The 16,449-nt window shown below is 35.1% G+C and overlaps 3 protein-coding genes across 3 annotated transcripts in view; all 3 read left to right on the top strand.

The window, feature by feature from the left end:
• Positions 1-801: 801 nt before the first annotated feature.
• LOC126619842 (uncharacterized) lies at positions 802-2,824 on the top strand. Its single transcript, XM_050288257.1, has 2 exons — positions 802-833; positions 1,119-2,824. The coding sequence occupies exon 2, from the start codon at positions 1,126-1,128 to the stop codon at positions 2,443-2,445; it is 1,320 nt and encodes a 439-aa protein (XP_050144214.1). The 5' UTR covers positions 802-833; positions 1,119-1,125; the 3' UTR covers positions 2,446-2,824.
• Positions 2,825-11,913: 9,089 nt separating this feature from the next.
• Positions 11,914-16,449, top strand: part of LOC126618843 (glutathione S-transferase L3-like) — a 56,483-nt gene continuing 51,947 nt past the window's right edge. Inside the window, exon 1 of the mRNA XM_050287040.1 lies at positions 11,914-11,939. Coding sequence (XP_050142997.1) covers positions 11,929-11,939 — 11 coding nt within the window. The 5' untranslated portion in view covers positions 11,914-11,928. The remainder of the gene's footprint in view (positions 11,940-16,449) is intronic.
• Positions 11,968-14,487, top strand: LOC126618842 (glutathione S-transferase L3-like). Its single transcript, XM_050287038.1, has 10 exons — positions 11,968-12,135; positions 12,247-12,315; positions 12,638-12,698; positions 12,959-13,045; positions 13,153-13,251; positions 13,342-13,447; positions 13,528-13,604; positions 13,721-13,828; positions 14,106-14,186; positions 14,292-14,487. Exons 1-10 carry the CDS (start codon positions 12,125-12,127, stop codon positions 14,301-14,303), a joined length of 711 nt encoding a protein of 236 aa, XP_050142995.1. The 5' UTR covers positions 11,968-12,124; the 3' UTR covers positions 14,304-14,487.

Below are 16,449 nucleotides of genomic sequence, written 5' to 3'. Positions count from 1 at the left end.
GATTAGTTATTAACTACAAACCTTTAAATGAAGTTTTGGAATGGATTAGATATCCAATTCCCAACAAAAGAGATTTAATAAAAAGGCTTAGTAAAGCAACTATTTTCTCAAAATTTGATATGAAATCAGGTTTTTGGCAAATCCAAATTCATGAATCTGACAAATACAAAACTGCTTTTGTAACGCCTTTCGGCCATTATGAATGGAATGTTATGCCTTTTGGTTTGAAAAATGCACCATCTGAATTCCAGAACATCATGAATGAGATTTTTAATCAGTATAGTCATTTTACAATTGTTTATATTGATGATGTCCTTGTTTTCTCTAAATCTATAGATGAACATTGGAAACATTTACATTCATTTGCTAAGATCATTAGATCAAATGGATTGGTTGTGTCAGCCACTAAGATTAAGTTGTTTCAACTTAGGGTTAGATTTTTAGGTTATAATATCCATAGATCTACCATCCAACCAATTGACCGTGTCATCCAATTTGCAGATAAGTTTCCTGATCAGATTACTGAAAAACCCCAGCTTCAAAGATTCTTAGGTTCTTTGAATTATGTTTCTGAATTTTATCCACATTTGCGTCAGCAATGTAAACCTCTGTTTGATCGCCTTAAGGAGAATCCTCCTGCTTGGTCTACCATTCATACTTCTATTGTCAAACAGATTAAAAATCATGTTAAGACTTTGCCCTGTCTTGGCATTCCAACTCCCAACTCTTTTAAGATTGTTGAAACTGATGCATCTGACGTTGGTTATGGAGGTATCCTCAAACAGCAAACTTCATCCGGATCACCTGAACAAATTGTTCGTTTCCATTCAGGTGTATGGAATCCTGCTCAAACTAATTATAGTACTATTAAAAAAGAAATACTATCCATAGTTTTATGCATTAGTAAATTTCAAGATGATTTATTAAATCAAAAATTTCTTGTTAGAGTCGATTGTAAATCTGCAAAACATGTTTTACAAAAAGATGTTCAAAACATTGCATCAAAACAGATTTTTGCACGATGGCAAGCCATATTATCAATCTTTGATTTTGAAATTGAATACATTAAAGGCAGCCATAACTGCATCCCAGATTTCCTAACCAGAGAATTTTTGCAGGGGAAGAATGTCTAATAAAAACACAGCTTCTCCACAAGGCAGTAGCCAACAAAGGAGGCTTCCCGCCTCATTACCACCACCAAAACAGGAACCTATTCCCGGTTCTTCGGCCCTTGCCATTACCAATAGATTCACTCCATTAGGATCAACTCTAGGAAATATCCGACCAAATTACCAAACAACGTTAGTAAACCAGTATGATCCTTTCTCCTCTACTTACAGGCAATCGCCATCTCCCTCAGTAAGTTATACTAAAACATCCCCTTACATTATTAAACCCTCTAAAGAGTATCTCTTCAGTATTCCTTTCAACTATAAACATTTGAAAACACCTGAGGTAATAGCCAAAAAGATGTTTCCAACCAATTCCCATTTTCAGCCAAGTGAATTTCACAAAACCCTCAAGTATTATACTACTATTCTCAATGAGACTTCCTCCATCACCATAAAACCCATCTTTGATAAAACCTCTGGCAATCAAAACAGAATCCTGTATCATTCCCTTACCATCAATAAATTCTTATTAGAATCAGAATGGCAAGTGCCTCTTTTTCAGCCTAAACCTTTTAAAAGCAGTAGCTTTCCCAGTCACTCAAACCATTATACCTATTTTGATTACATTCAAGCTTGGACTAACATCTTCCTACACCAATCCGAAGATTTTAGTCATTCATGGTTTATAACCTTTGATCGAAGTTTCAGATTGAATTTTCCTGCATGGTTTTCCAGATGGTGGGCAGAACATGGCCTCATCTCTGACCTCATGCCAGACGAATTCAAGAAAGTCTTATCAGGCACCTTCCAGAAGAAGTTCGATAGAACGCGTTTCGATGAAGGAATCCCTTTGTTCGCCCTGTTCATGGCAAAATACAAGATCCCCTGGATTCTCCGCTGGAATTACGAGATTGAATCCAATCAAGTCTTCCGACAGAGAATGATCAAATGGTGGGATAAGTTCAACTACCAGAAGATCATTGAAGTTGTGCTCAAGGACTTCCCTATGGGTTCTGATCCAGTACCTGCAGTAGCAGCTCCTCCAGCAACAGCCCTACTTGAACCTACTAAGGAAGAAATCGATTCATTATCGGATATTAGTCCTTCTTCCTCTCTCAAGGGCCAAACTAAGACATCCAAATCTTCGAGCAGTTCGAAGAAAAAGAAATCATCAAAGCTCAAGGCTCTAGCCAAAATTCTCATGAAGGAACTGCAAGAAGAGAATGATGACAGTTCGGACTCCGACAACTCTTCGGATGCTTCATCACAACAAGCAGTAGCTTCACAGGGAAATATCTTCCCACCTGATTCTCAAGACCCATACGAATTTTAAACTTTTAATAGCATGTATAGGAATTTCTAAATTCGTATGAATGTAATCTCAGTAGCATACATTGTATTTAGACTCTGTAGAGTATTCTGTAATAACTGCACCTGAAGACAAAGCCAGCCGCAAGTGAAAACAGCAGTAGCAGACATGGTACTATTCATGAATAGTAAAATCATTTTTACTATTCATCCATCACTTTCTCCACAGTATTCACTCTCGTGAAAGCCACAGTCACCGACAGCATCTTCTGCTTTCGACCTCTTTACAGCAGTAGCACATGCAGAGCGGGAATCCCGCTTCCATCCCTCAATCATTCCGGATCAGCTCCTCTGTCTACAAATAGACTCTCGAGCCTTCTGCAAGAGAAACCAAGATTTTCTGGAGAAAACTCTGCGTATTCACATTGAACAGAGTCTACAGCTTCTCAGCAAAAATATTGTAATAAATATATTTTATTTTAAAGGATGCCTGCGAGCTCCAAGATCAGCTTTTAAATTTTCAAAATCGTCAATAGACGAAACTTCTGTAAGTCTTGTTTAATTTTCAATAAATATATTTTCAATCGAATATCTGCATCATTAATTTAATCATGAACACTAAATCTATTTTAAATTTAGTTTTGTTTATATATGCTCTTGTTATTAATCCTAAAAATTTTATATTGATATTAATCAAGTTCTTTGAATTCCCACATACATATATCGGATATTTCCGGCTTCATATGTTACCCTTCTTCCGCACCCATTTGGTATATATATATATATATATATATATATATATATATATATATTATACTGTTGTCGGCTGCCTGGTGCAGACATGTTGTACATAAGTTGTTTAAGCCAAAAAACAGAGGCAGTGATTTATTTATTTATTTTTTAAATGATCAGTTGGTAGTTTTGTCACGACAATCTAACATTTCGGGGTAAGAAAAATTAACAGAGGCATTTCAGTCTTCCATGCTCATGGCCGTCTCTGACATTTTAGGGTCCTATGAGAATTTAATAAAAAGACCCTCATTTAAAAAAAAAAATTGGACAATATATTCATAAAGCTCAACAATCAATAATAAAAAATAATTGAAATCCGTATGAAGGCAAAAAGCCTTAAATTATGCATATCGTGTATGGCGTGATGCATGTCGACTGATGGGTGATTTATTATTTACAACTGACCCCTCATTTTTGTTTTTTCGACCCTGAAATATCAGTTATGATTTTGACCACCGCAATTTGCAATTGGGAACTGAGGAGGCATCTATATATAAGTTACAAGTAAAGTTACGGTCATCTTTATAGCATCATCCTCGTACTCGTACAGTTAATTTTGAATTTATTACATATTGTTGTTTCTTTTGGACCTTGCTTCATAAGATTCAAAGACATACAGGGACTAAGCTGAGATTTTATATCAAATTATATTTTTTTTGCGATTATTTCATAAATAGTGTCTAATTTTCTAGTAGTTCTAGAAATATAATGTGTTATTTTAGTTCAATTTCAAAAATAGTGTGAGTTATTTTGTTATATTTCTAGAAATATATGTATTTTGTTCCATTCCAAAGATAGTGTGGTTATTTTGGTTCAGTTTTAGAAACAATGTTAGTTATTTTGCTCTAGTTCTAGAAATAGTGTGAGTTATTTTGCTTCAGTTTTAGAAATAGTGTTAGTCAATGAGTGCTTTTACAAGACCAAACAAGGTCTAAGTTTCAAACTTTATGAAACTGAATCAAGAATTAGACACTATTTATAAAATTTGGCAAATAAGTAGACACTGTTTATGAAATTGGACGAATAAGTAAATACTATATATGAAACGAAACCAAGAATTAAGCATTATTTCTAAAACTAAACCAACAGGTGGAAACTACTTATGAAACTGGACTATACACTCTTTATGAAACTAGACCAAGAACTATACACTATTTATGAAAAATGACCAAGAACTAGGCACTATTTATGAAAGTGGGTCAATAACTAGGCACTATTTATGAAACATGACCAAGAACTAGACATTATACATGAAACTAGATCAAGAACTAGACACTATTTATAAAACTTGACCAACAAATAGTATAATACCATTCAGTTTCATAAATAGTGTTCAGTTTCATAAATAGAGTTTAGTTTCATAAACAGTGTCTGTTATGGACGTACGTGTCTCGTGCGTCAAGTCTTTTATAAATATATATATTAAAATTGTGTCCGTTTCATTAACACTACTAACATTCTCAATGAAAACTATGAATCCCACTCTTACCCTACACATTATATTTTAGCCATATTTTGGAAAATGATTGTTATAGATAATATGTGGATGAACTACTTGAATAATTCGTTATTATATATCCAAAGAAAAATAAGATGAATTATATTCATATGAAGAAAAATGGATGCGTTACTATTCTTGCATAGTATTTCACTATTTATTTGAGGAAAGTTTGTAAAGTGAATAGTGTTGAATAAATAGCGGTTTTTGTTCCCTTCTAGAAATAGTGTGGGTTATTTTGGTTTAGTTTTCAAAAATAGTGTGTAATTTTATTGTAGTTCTATAAATAGTTTGAGTTATTTTGGTTCAGTTTCAGAAATAGTGTGGGTTATTTTAGTTTAATTTTGAGAAATAGTGTGTAATTTTGTTATAGTTCCAGAAATAGTGTGAATTATATTGGTTCAGTTTTAGAAGTATGGGTTATTTTGCTGTAATTCCAAAAATAGTGTGAGTTATTTTGACACACCCCGACCCGGAATGTCCACTAGGACCCCGAATCGAGTTGTGCTGGCCGACACCTGGAAGGTGACGAAGCCATAAAGTGTGATAATGTATAAAATATGAATAAATTAAAATCTAAAAATTTCTAAGTACACGAGTGCGTGGTGAGCGGGTCTGGACCCATTTCACGCGTGATACAGAGCATAAGTAAAGTACAGTAAGGTAAGATAATGACTATACCATCAAAAGAAGCCACCTACACTGGGAAGTGCCACGAATCCTCGTCGATACGGAACTCTGCTGCTAGAACCTGGGGGGGGTACAAAAACAGAAAATGTGAGTGAGTGAAACAAAACTCTTCAAACTAATTCCAACTACCAAAGATAGTAGCCCCTCGCCGCAATACCTGTTTAATTTCCCGGAAAATAACAGGCGTGATTATAAATCAAAACCATAACCAAAATGATAGTCTTACGGTTATGCTATGTCAAATATCTTAACAGGAATGAGTAACCCAGGTGAAATAAACCAATAGGAAATGGCATGTTAGCCGGATCCACCCATCATGTATGGTTGAATCAATATTTCATCCCATATATGCTAGCATCTTATCACATATCTCATCATAAATATATACTAGCATCTCATCATATATCACCACATTTATGCTAGCATTTCATCACATATCTCATCATAAATATATGCTAGCATTTCATCACATATCTCATCATAAATATATGCTAGCATCTCATCATATATCACCACATTTATGCTAGCATTTCATCACATATCATAAATATATGCTAGTATTTCATCATATATCACCACATTTATGCTAGCATTTCATCACATATCTCATCATAAACATATGCTAGCATTTCATCACATATCTCATCATAAATATATGCTAGCATCTCATCATATATCACCACATTTATGCTAGCATTTCATCACATATCTCATCATAAACATATGCTAGCATTTCATCACATATCTCATCATATATCTCATCAATCATGGCTAGCATATAAGTCAGAGTCACCCTTAGTGACCTGTACGACATATTCATATCTCATCATATATCTCATCAATCATGGCTAGCATATAATTTGGAGTCACCTTTAGTGACCTGTACGACATATCATGGCTAGCATATAAGTCGGAGTCACCTTTAGTGACATGTACGACATATTCATATCTCATCACATATCTCATCAATCATGGCTAGCATATAAGTCGGAGTCACCTTTAATGACCTGTATGACATATTCATATCGCATCACATATCTCATCAATCCTACCACATTATATACTCACCTGAACTTACCTTAGCCTCCGCATTGGTGTGCAACACTGTGCAAGGTTGTACTAAATCACATACTAAAATGTAGACTAATTATGGCATGGCATTTATAAACATAAAACCACAATTTCTCATTTCCTCATACATTGATTTATAACCAACATTTATTCACCCAAAACATAGGGTTAAATCTCACGTTTTTCACCAGATTCCTTCGCATTGCTCATTTTCCCAAACAAAGCTTTTGTCTCGATTATTTAATCTCACTTATTGTGTGGCTGCATCTAACGTCTCGTTAGACTGCCTACGTACCCTAAACAGAGATCAAGCCATTCGTAGTTCACATTAGTACTTCAAAACATTGACAGTAATTATATGAAATATTCAATTTATAAACGTATGAGGAGATGTCAATCTTATATATATATATACACACTATAGAAGAGAAAATACCTACTCACCTTAGGTCTGTACTATGACTCCCTCGCACGAATATCGAGACATCACGAACTATCGTCACATGTGGCCAAGTATCAAATCACATCTTAGAGTTCTTACCAATAGAATACATAATTTACATAAAACATATCCTCAAGGAACTTCAAGAATAATTTGAGACCCATTGACCAAGAGTCAACCGTCGATCGAAGATCGATGGTTGGGTCCACAACCCTGTATAACTCGATCCGGAAGATCCGCATATCAGATTTCCAATCTGCAACTTTCAAAGATCCATATTATGCTTCTATAATAACATACTAAAATTTCATTACGATCCAACGGTCGGATCTCTGCCAATTGCCCAAAACCAAGTGGCGGTTAACATTTATTTTATAAACTTACAAATCCAATTCGAGAAGATCCATACGTCGGATTCCCGATCCGTAAGTTTCTATGGTTCTCAAATATTACGTACTATAATTCACTAAAGTTTGGTGACGATCCAAAGGTCGGATCGTTGATTACTATCCTAATCAAGTGGTGGACCTTAGTGGAACTTTGCCGGATTCTGCAAATTTTGCAGATTTCCTGGGCGATCTTTGGAACTCCATATCTCACTTGTTTTTCAACCAAATTCAACCCATAATATACCAAATCGAAGCTAGAGAAATTTAGAAAAAAATTATACCAGCTTGGAGTCAAAATGATGGCCGGAGGTGATCGGAAAATGGTCTGAAAGAAGGCTGTCCGCGGGAAAACTGGTAACTCGCTAGAATTTCTGGGCAACCTTTCAATGTCCATAACTTTGTCAATACTCAACAAAAATAGGTGATTCAAAAATAGAAATCATAGTTCTCGACAAGAGGAAGAGATTGGTATCTTACATGATAGCTATCTGTTCATGATTTGGCCGAAAAACTACTCGAAAGTGGTGGAGGTCGCCGGAAACTGGGCAAACTTTAAATCGTTATAACTTTCTCATTTCTCCACCAAATCACACGATCCAAAATGAAAATTCATCTACAAAACATGAGGAATCAATTTATACTGCTACTAAGGCCAATTGGGCCGAGAAAACCTCAAATCACCACGAACCGTACGAAACCCTCAATTTGGGTAGTTGTCAATTCGCCACCAAAACGAACTCCGACGCCTCATCCAATGTTTGGGCCTTGTTCCAGGGTTCTAGGGGAGTCTAATGGTGGTGGTGGTTGATGGGATTTACTTCAGAAATGGCGGATTGCCGCAACACCACCTCCGGCACACCCCCTTGAAAGACCTTTAAATTACTCTCAGATTCCTTCCAAATCTGGGTGAAAATAGGAAAAAGGAAGGATTAGATGATGATTGGGAGTGGTGGCTTGGTCCACTTCGTGAGAAATCCAGTGGAAAACCACCAGAAAGTATGGTGAAAACGGGTCGAAGGGTGCGGGTCAAGGATCCGGCCGATCCTCTCTTCTTTCCCCTATCTCCTTTCCCTCCTTTCTCCTCCTCCTAATTGGTCCCCTCACCCTCCTTTAAAAATCTGATTGGCTTCCTCCCCACAAAATGGGAGCTCCAATTATTTAACTAACTTTAAATAAAAATTTTCAAACGCCTGTAACTATATCGTTATAATTCGGACTCGCAAGCGGCTTTCACCTATGCGTTCGTATCAACGAGTACTACACAAACATGCCGAAAGAATAAGTCATACGTTCCTCTAGACGATGGTCAACAAAAGTCAAAATCCTTGCCTCTAGGGCATTTCAGTCAATTCCCTCAATTAAAATAAATAAAAACAAAAAATTCAGGAATGGGTTGTCACATATTTTGGTTCAGTTTCATAAATAGTTTTGCGATAGTACCAGAAATAATGTGATTTATTTTGGTTCAATTTCAGAAACAGTGTTGGTTATTTTGCTGTATTTTCAGAATATTGTTTATTTTGTTTTCTTCCAGAAATAGTGTGTGTTATTTTGGTTTAGTTTCAGAAATAGTATGAGTTATTTTGTTGCAATTCTATAAATAGTGTGAGTTATTTTATTGTAGTTTCAGAAATAGTATGGGTTATTTTGGTTCTGCTTCAGATATAGTGTGGGTTCTTTTATTGTAGTTTTATAAATAGTCAGTCAGTTTAATAAGTAGTGTAGCACCCATGTCAGTTTCATAAATAGTCAGTTAGTTTAATAAACATAGTGTAGTGCCTGTGTCAGTTTCGTAAATAATGTAGTACATGTGTTAATTTCATAAATAGTCAGTCAGTTTAATAAATAGTGTATAGTACATGTGTCAGTTTCATGAATAGTTAGTCAGTTTAAAAAATAGTGTAGTACCTGTGTCAATTTAATAAATAGTATTGTACATGTGTTAGTTTCATAAATAGTCAGTCAGATTCATAAATAGTGTATACTTGTGTCAATTTCATAAATAGTCAATTAGTTTAATAAATAGTTCAGTACCCATGTCAGTTTCATAAATAGTGTAGTACCCGTAAATAGTCAATTTAAGAAACAGTCAGTGTTCAATTTAACAAATAGTGATAGTTCTAGTAAAAAAACTTGTGTTTGAAATACATACAAAAAAAACTTGTGATGGAAATAAAAATAACCAAATCCCTAGCAATTGCAGAGATTTGTACCTAAATCACAAATCCTGAGAAATGAATTATGCGCAAATCGTCTCTAAACACTTTACGAGTACATGTATCATTAGATTCACTCATTCATACAATCTATTACCACATTCAACTCTCATACTTACAATTAATTAAACTTTTAGATTCACAATTTTTTTAAAGTTGTATGGAAATAGAACAATGGAAACTAAGAGAACTAGTAAATTGAGCTTCAAATTCTAAAAAATGGCCACATTCAAACAAAAAATTGTGGGTATATATAAACAAATCCATAGCCATCAAACACAAGTATGACAATCCAGAGCCACTAAACCCTTCCATTTGCTCCAAAAGCCCCTTGCTCCCTACTGCTCCAGAGTCCACCCAAAATGTGAAAAAACCAATTCAATACTCAAACCAAGAAAAAGAAGTTGCCAAAAAAAAAAAAAAACGCAATGAAAGTGAGGGAATTTAATTTGAAGTAATACCTCTAGTTGTTGCTGATCATTTGGGGGGAAACTATCAGCTGCTGCTGCTGCTTCAGCTAGGGAACACTTGAGTGGAGCTGGGAGACTGGGTTTTGGGGAGAAATGTTGGGTGTGCAAGTGCCGCCGCTCATAAGATGCAGGTTAGCGTCTGAACGTCGTTGTCATCAGATCCGGCTCCTCCTCTAGCAAAATCACCTCTAGGAGCTACGAGTTCATCGACAAAATCACCTTTGGCAAAATCGCTCGGCCGTCGAGCCAGTACTCACGGCTGCTGCAGTTTCTGCCAAGGAACTTCGTTGGCAGCTCGGAGGACGTGAAGCATATTGTTCGGGTCACGTGCAATTCGACAAAGAGATCGTTGAGGAGCACAGATCTTTTCGTGCCTCCCGTCGAAGTTAAATGGGAGCCCATTGATATGACAGAGAAGAAGGTCGGATGATGGTGAGAAACAAAACAGGCCAAATAAATGGCAAGACTTGACGTAAGGGTTAAAATTGGAAGCTCAATAAATTATGAGAGCTGTTATTCCCACCTCAATGTCTTATCTTCCCACCCACATTTTTATGAATTTTTTAATTACAAATTTGTCCATTTGCAAAATGACTAATAAGGACTTTAGTTACCCCCTTTTACATTACTTTTTTTTTCCTTATAAAAAAGAAAAAATTAAAGTTTGAACGTGAGAATATGTTTAGAAAATTTGTCTCCCTTAAACCCTAACTCATTCTTCCCATCTCCCTTCATTTAGAGAAAACAAAATCATTCAGAGAAAGCAAAAGGAATGAACTTAGAAGATGAGGTTTCTAAGGAAGAAGTAGATGATTATGTTTCTGTCGAAGAGGTAAAAGATAATTTTATGTGGGTCATCTTGATTTGTCGACATCGTACAATTGAAGCATAACTCTGTAACTTTTTATTTGAATTTGCATTAGATTAGGGTGCAATTTGTTTTTTAATGAGAAGTTATGGAATTGAAGCATAGCTCTGTCGACATCGTTCATTAGGTTAGGGTAAATTTGTTGCATACTATTGTAGGCATGGTTGATTTAGAATTGAAAACCTAAACAGCGGGAGGTGTGGTTGATTTTTCATTAGCCCCGTACTTACCACAAACACCACCTATCTCTCCTTATTTTTTTGTTTTTGTTGTTTTTGAAAAAACTAGATATGCGTGCATACATGGTTCCTCTGGGATCTTCGAAGGTTGGTGTCCATTAAGATGGTGAATGTGATGATGATGACCCACCAAGGAATCTCTCTTTTTAAGTTAGAATTGAAGCCGAATTAAGCTTGAATTGTTGCATACTGCTGTCGACAGTAAATTTATTTTTTAATGAGTTTATGACAATACAAAATAAGAAAGTGATAGGGAAATAGAGAATGAAATTATTCAAACTATGAAATTATGTGTGCCGTGTGCAAAGAGAATCATGATTAAATTACAAAGGATATGTTTTTCTAATTGCGACGGTGATGATGTGTGCCGTGTTCAAAGAGAATCATGATTAGAAGAGTAATATTATTTGTTTATATTCTTTTCAAAAAAGAAATTTATCTCTAATTATATATATAGGGTTATTTAGGAATAATAGTGGGTGGGGAAATAACATTTTAATTTTTTAACTTTTTATAGTGGGTGTAAATATAACGTGGGTGAAAAAACAAGACAACGGGGTGGGTCTAGCAACTTTCTAAATTATATTCTTGGGCTAGTTTTATTGGGTTGATTTGATTTTAGGTTTTGTCCTAACTATTAAATAAACTTATCACTTGATTTTTGGTTAAGATTTAAAGTTTTAAAACTCTTTTCAATAGTTTTTCCAAAAAAAAAAAAAAACCACAAAGCATTTCGTCACTGCTGGCGACTCCACCGCCACCTCACAGTCCCTATTAAACGGCCACCCACTTTGTACACAGACACATTCTGCGCCAAATTCTAATTGCCAAAAATGGCGTACAAGTACGATTTCCCATTTTCCTTGACCAAAAAAAGAAACGCAACCATTTCGTCACTGCTGCCGACTCCACCGCCACCTCACAGTCCTCTATAAAACGGCCACCCACTTTGTACACAGACACATTCTGCGCCAAATTCTGATTGCCAAAAAAAACAAAAAAACAAAAAATCTCTGCAGAGAACCAAAAATGGCGTACAAGTACGATTTCTCATTTTCGTGGTCTTTCTTTTTTCTGGGTCCATCTGAATTTCTGATTTTTTTTATTGTTGTAAAATTAATCCAAGATTGCTTTGTTTCTGGGTGTTGCAGGCATGAGGAACTTCCTCCACCGTTGGATTCCACTTCCTCCCCTCCTCCTCTCTTTGACGGCACTACAAGGTTTACCTCTTTCCTCCACTTTTTTGGTCTGAAATGGTTGATTACAAATCCCATTGCTCAACTGATACGTTCAACTACTCACGATATATACTGAAAAATGATTATTTCAGCATTTGAAATTTGTAATGTGATAATTTCAGCCAATTTTCCCAAGATAAAACACATTTTTGTGGCTGTTTTCGCCTTCTGTCTCGTCCGAATTTCAATTTTGGCCACTTGTTTTTTATTTTTCTCATTTTGCTCACTGTTTTTGTTCACTAAGCTCCGTTTTGTTCAGTGATTACCATGTTTTGATGTGTATTGGTTGCTTTGTGTTTTGAAGGCTGTACGTAAATTACACATGTCCATTTGTACAGCGGGTTTGGATCACTAGGAACTATAAGGTCTGTTCTCTATTTTCACCATATTTTTCGTTTTTGGAGCTTCTGGCAAAGGCCCTGTTATAAAGATCTTCAATTTGTTGTTTGAGAAATTGGCTAAAATGATGAAATACAAATCCCTAATGTGGAAATGATTTTTTTCACTATATTTGATGGATACGTCGTCGTTATTTAATTTAAATCATTTCATGAATTGGTAAATTGAGAATTAATCAGAACCCATGTCTTATTGTTTGTTTTTGTTGAAATTTTTTGAGTTGCAGGGTTTGCAAGACAAGATTAAGTTAGTGGGTATAGATCTTGAAAACAGGCCTGCTTGGTACAAGGAAAAAGTCTACCCCGGAAACAAGGTAAAATTTTGAGCAAAAATTAGTGTTCTCTTCTTCTTTGCTGCCATTGATTATCTGTGGAAAATGTGGTGAAGCTGGATAAATCTCTTGATTGATTATTTTTATAGGTACCATCTCTGGAGCACAATGGAAAAGTCATTGGAGAAAGTCTTGATCTGATCAAATACCTCGAAAGCAACTTTGAGGGGCCTTCACTTGTCCCCAGTGTAAGATATCTAGAATTTGATTGTGCCTCAAGTAACATGACTTTGTCTCTCAGAAATTTGACCAGAGTGATGCTGCGAAATTGTTTTTAGGATGACCCTGAGAGAAAAAAGTTTGGCGAAGAATTATTAACTTATGTTGATACCTTCGTGGGGTCCTTGTATCGCTCATTGAAAGGAGACACGGTAAAAGCAGCTGGTAAGACTTGGAAGATTCTCCCGTTAGTGACTGTTTTTGTTCATGAATTTACGCTGAACGAATTTGGTTAACTGCATCAGATGAGCAGTTTGATTACTTGGAAAATGCTCTTAAGAAATTTGACGATGGGCCATATCTTCTGGGTCAGTTCAGTTTGGTAAGTTGAATGTACAATGTATCTACATGCCAATTAATGTTTTTGTATTTCTAATAAAATGAGCTAGTAGTAACACATAAGTGCTTAAGTAATGGATACAAATTTGTGATATGCAGGTGGACATAGCCTATATCCCATTCGTTGAGAAGTTCCAAGTCTTCTTATCAGACGTGTTCAAGTATGACATCACAGCTGGGAGGCCTAAACTAGCAGCATTCTTGGAGGTACATTAACAAGTCATAGAATTGTATAATGAATGTCATGGATTCCATTGTCTGAGCTTTATCCCATGTACGGATGACTGTCTCTCATCTGTTTAAAAACAAACTTAAACGTTTCATGAGACTAAGCTAGCTGTTCAAGTGGTTTCCGAGCAAGAATTCTAAGCAAAAGCACTCCGTTAACCACTATCTTAAAATCGGATTCGATAGAGGACGTGCTCCTCTGTAATATCTCATAAAGATGGTGATTATTATGGTTGTTATATATATCCTTGTGCAGGAAATCAACAAGATTGAGGCATACAAGGTAACCAAAGCTGATCCAAAGGAGATTGTTGCAGCGTACAAGAAGAAATTCCTGGTACATTCTCTTTTGCTGACCTACAATTCGAAATTTGTGCTCAGTCGTTCTTTCTATATTCATTATGCTGGTTTGATAACCTCTGCGTAATACTTTTCGTTACAGGAGCAACAGTAAACCTGCGAAATATTCTGCTGCGGACGCCGTATAAATAAGTGGCTGAGCACATCAACAGATTGTTCGTCAGCCTAATTACGTATGCAGATTATGTAGTCTTGTTATAGATACGGACTTGTGTGTATTTGGATATTTGTCTTTGTTACATGAATAAAATTCGGGTCCTCGGATTCTGTTCGGTGTTCGGGTCCAGCCTCTCGTAATCTATCAACAATTTCTTCAGAAGAGGGAAGTTTCTTTGCAAAGCAAAGTACGATAATTACCAAACAATATAGTCCAAACCACATTGGCGAAATGTTTTTCTATATATATTTTATAAGTCGAAGTTCTCTATCTTTTCTTACACTACTCTTCAAATAAAACAAGGCAAAATGCTTCTAATATCATACCACGTCGTAATGAAAAATACATATACTAATCTGAGATAGAAGAGATCAACAAATTCCATGTTTCAACAAAAAAATGGGGGAAAACTAACCAAAAGCCCCAAAAAAAGTTTCCTTTTAATCATCAGGACAAAAGTTTTCAAAAATACCAATGCTACCCTTCAAATATCTATACAAAATTGGCCAAGTATTCAGTAAAGTTCACGTGGTATTCACCAAAGAATACATCCAAAGAAGAAAAAGGAGGATTGACACTTTCAGAAAACATTTGAATGCAAAAGTTAAGGTGGCCATTGCAGCATCCAAGACAACATGAATTCACATGACCTTCATTAAAGCAAAGACAAGTCAGCCAGCTTTCAGAAATAATGCTGACAACTTTCGTGCTGTCACTATTCAAAAAGTTGTAAATAGATGAAAATTTATTTTGTTGTTTAGGAATTAGGTTTTGTATATAAGGGAGCTTTTCCTCTCATGCAGAATACACGAAATAACACACAACACGCCTCAACATCTCAACACCTCAACACCATACTCACATCATACTTCAACCTACAAACACTCAAGCATCCGAAACCTTCCTAGCATCCTTTGTAAACATTCTATACATCAATAAAAGTTCAAGTGTACAAATTCAAGCAATCTTCAATTCTTAAGTAAGCTTTCTTTTCTGTCTTTAGTGTGTTTGTTCAATTAGACTTCTAGTCCAAAATAGGGAAACACTATTTTCATTATATTATTAACCTGTTAACCCGACGATCATACTTTGTTCGAGCACTCTGTTATAGTTGAATGCTTGCCATACAAATAACTGGACATTAATCAGGGTACTTCTGAGTGAGTATTTATAGTATAGAAAGTATTAATATGATAGATTTTGATTCTGAAGATTCAAGTAGTTCAAATGGTGATTTAGAAGAGTATATATGTTCATTCATAGAAGAACAACATGAAGAAGAATATAAATACATTAATTTAGGTTGGCCAGAAAATGTCATAAGTGTAGCAAGTTAGTTGCAAATAAATACTATAATACATATTCAATATTATGTGAAAAGTGTTATAGTAATAGGTTATTAGAAGTTAATTCAGCAGAATCACAAGAAAGTACTGAAATATTAGGAAATACTGTTCATAGTATAGAAAGGCCAAAAAATAGTTATTTAATTACCATAAATTGTGAAATAGAATTAGCAAAATAACATAAGATACAAACAACAGCTATGATAGATACAGAGAATACAAAGAGTGTCATAAGAGAAGAATTAGCACCAGAAAAATATAGACAAAAATTAGCAAAACCAGTAAGAATAACATAGTTTGATGAGAGACCGGTTTACTTAACAGATTGCATTAATAATGAGTCTATTAAAGTAGAAAAACAACAATTTAATTTACCATTAACATTTGTTTCATCAGTAGGATCATACGCATTCATTTTAGGTTTAAATTGCTTGAAAAGCTTGCAAGGTTTTTTTTATTTATGAACCTTAACATAACATTTTTCAAAAGAGGTATTACAATAGCTGATCAAAGTAATACTGTAGAAGCATACAAAAGCATAAGTGTAGAAGAATTTAGTAGTCAAGATAGTTATTATTTGGAAAACTCAAAAGAAAATGATGAGCATAATAACATAGAAGAGTTTGAGGAAGAATTATTTGAACATGAATATCCGATTTTAGAAGAAAGAACCCATATAAAAATATTACAATTAGATAAATTAAAGAGTTTAGAAGAATTATTACAATTACCAGAAC

Source organism: Malus sylvestris, chromosome 4, assembly GCF_916048215.2.
Source record: "Malus sylvestris chromosome 4, drMalSylv7.2, whole genome shotgun sequence".
Classification (NCBI taxonomy): Eukaryota; Viridiplantae; Streptophyta; class Magnoliopsida; order Rosales; family Rosaceae; genus Malus; species Malus sylvestris.
This window is presented reverse-complemented; position numbering and strand designations above follow the sequence as displayed.

What these genes read in the sequence shown, in the direction of transcription:
- LOC126619842 (XM_050288257.1), top strand. Translation starts at nt 1,126, where the DNA reads ATGTCTAATAAAAACACAGCTTCTCCACAAGGCAGTAGCCAACAAAGG.
- LOC126618842 (XM_050287038.1), top strand. An exon ending in TTCTGGGTCAGTTCAGTTTG is followed by an intron (nt 13,605 to 13,720) that starts GTAAGTTGAATG and finishes TGTGATATGCAG; the next exon opens with GTGGACATAGCCTATATCCC. An exon ending in AACTAGCAGCATTCTTGGAG is followed by an intron (nt 13,829 to 14,105) that starts GTACATTAACAA and finishes ATCCTTGTGCAG; the next exon opens with GAAATCAACAAGATTGAGGC.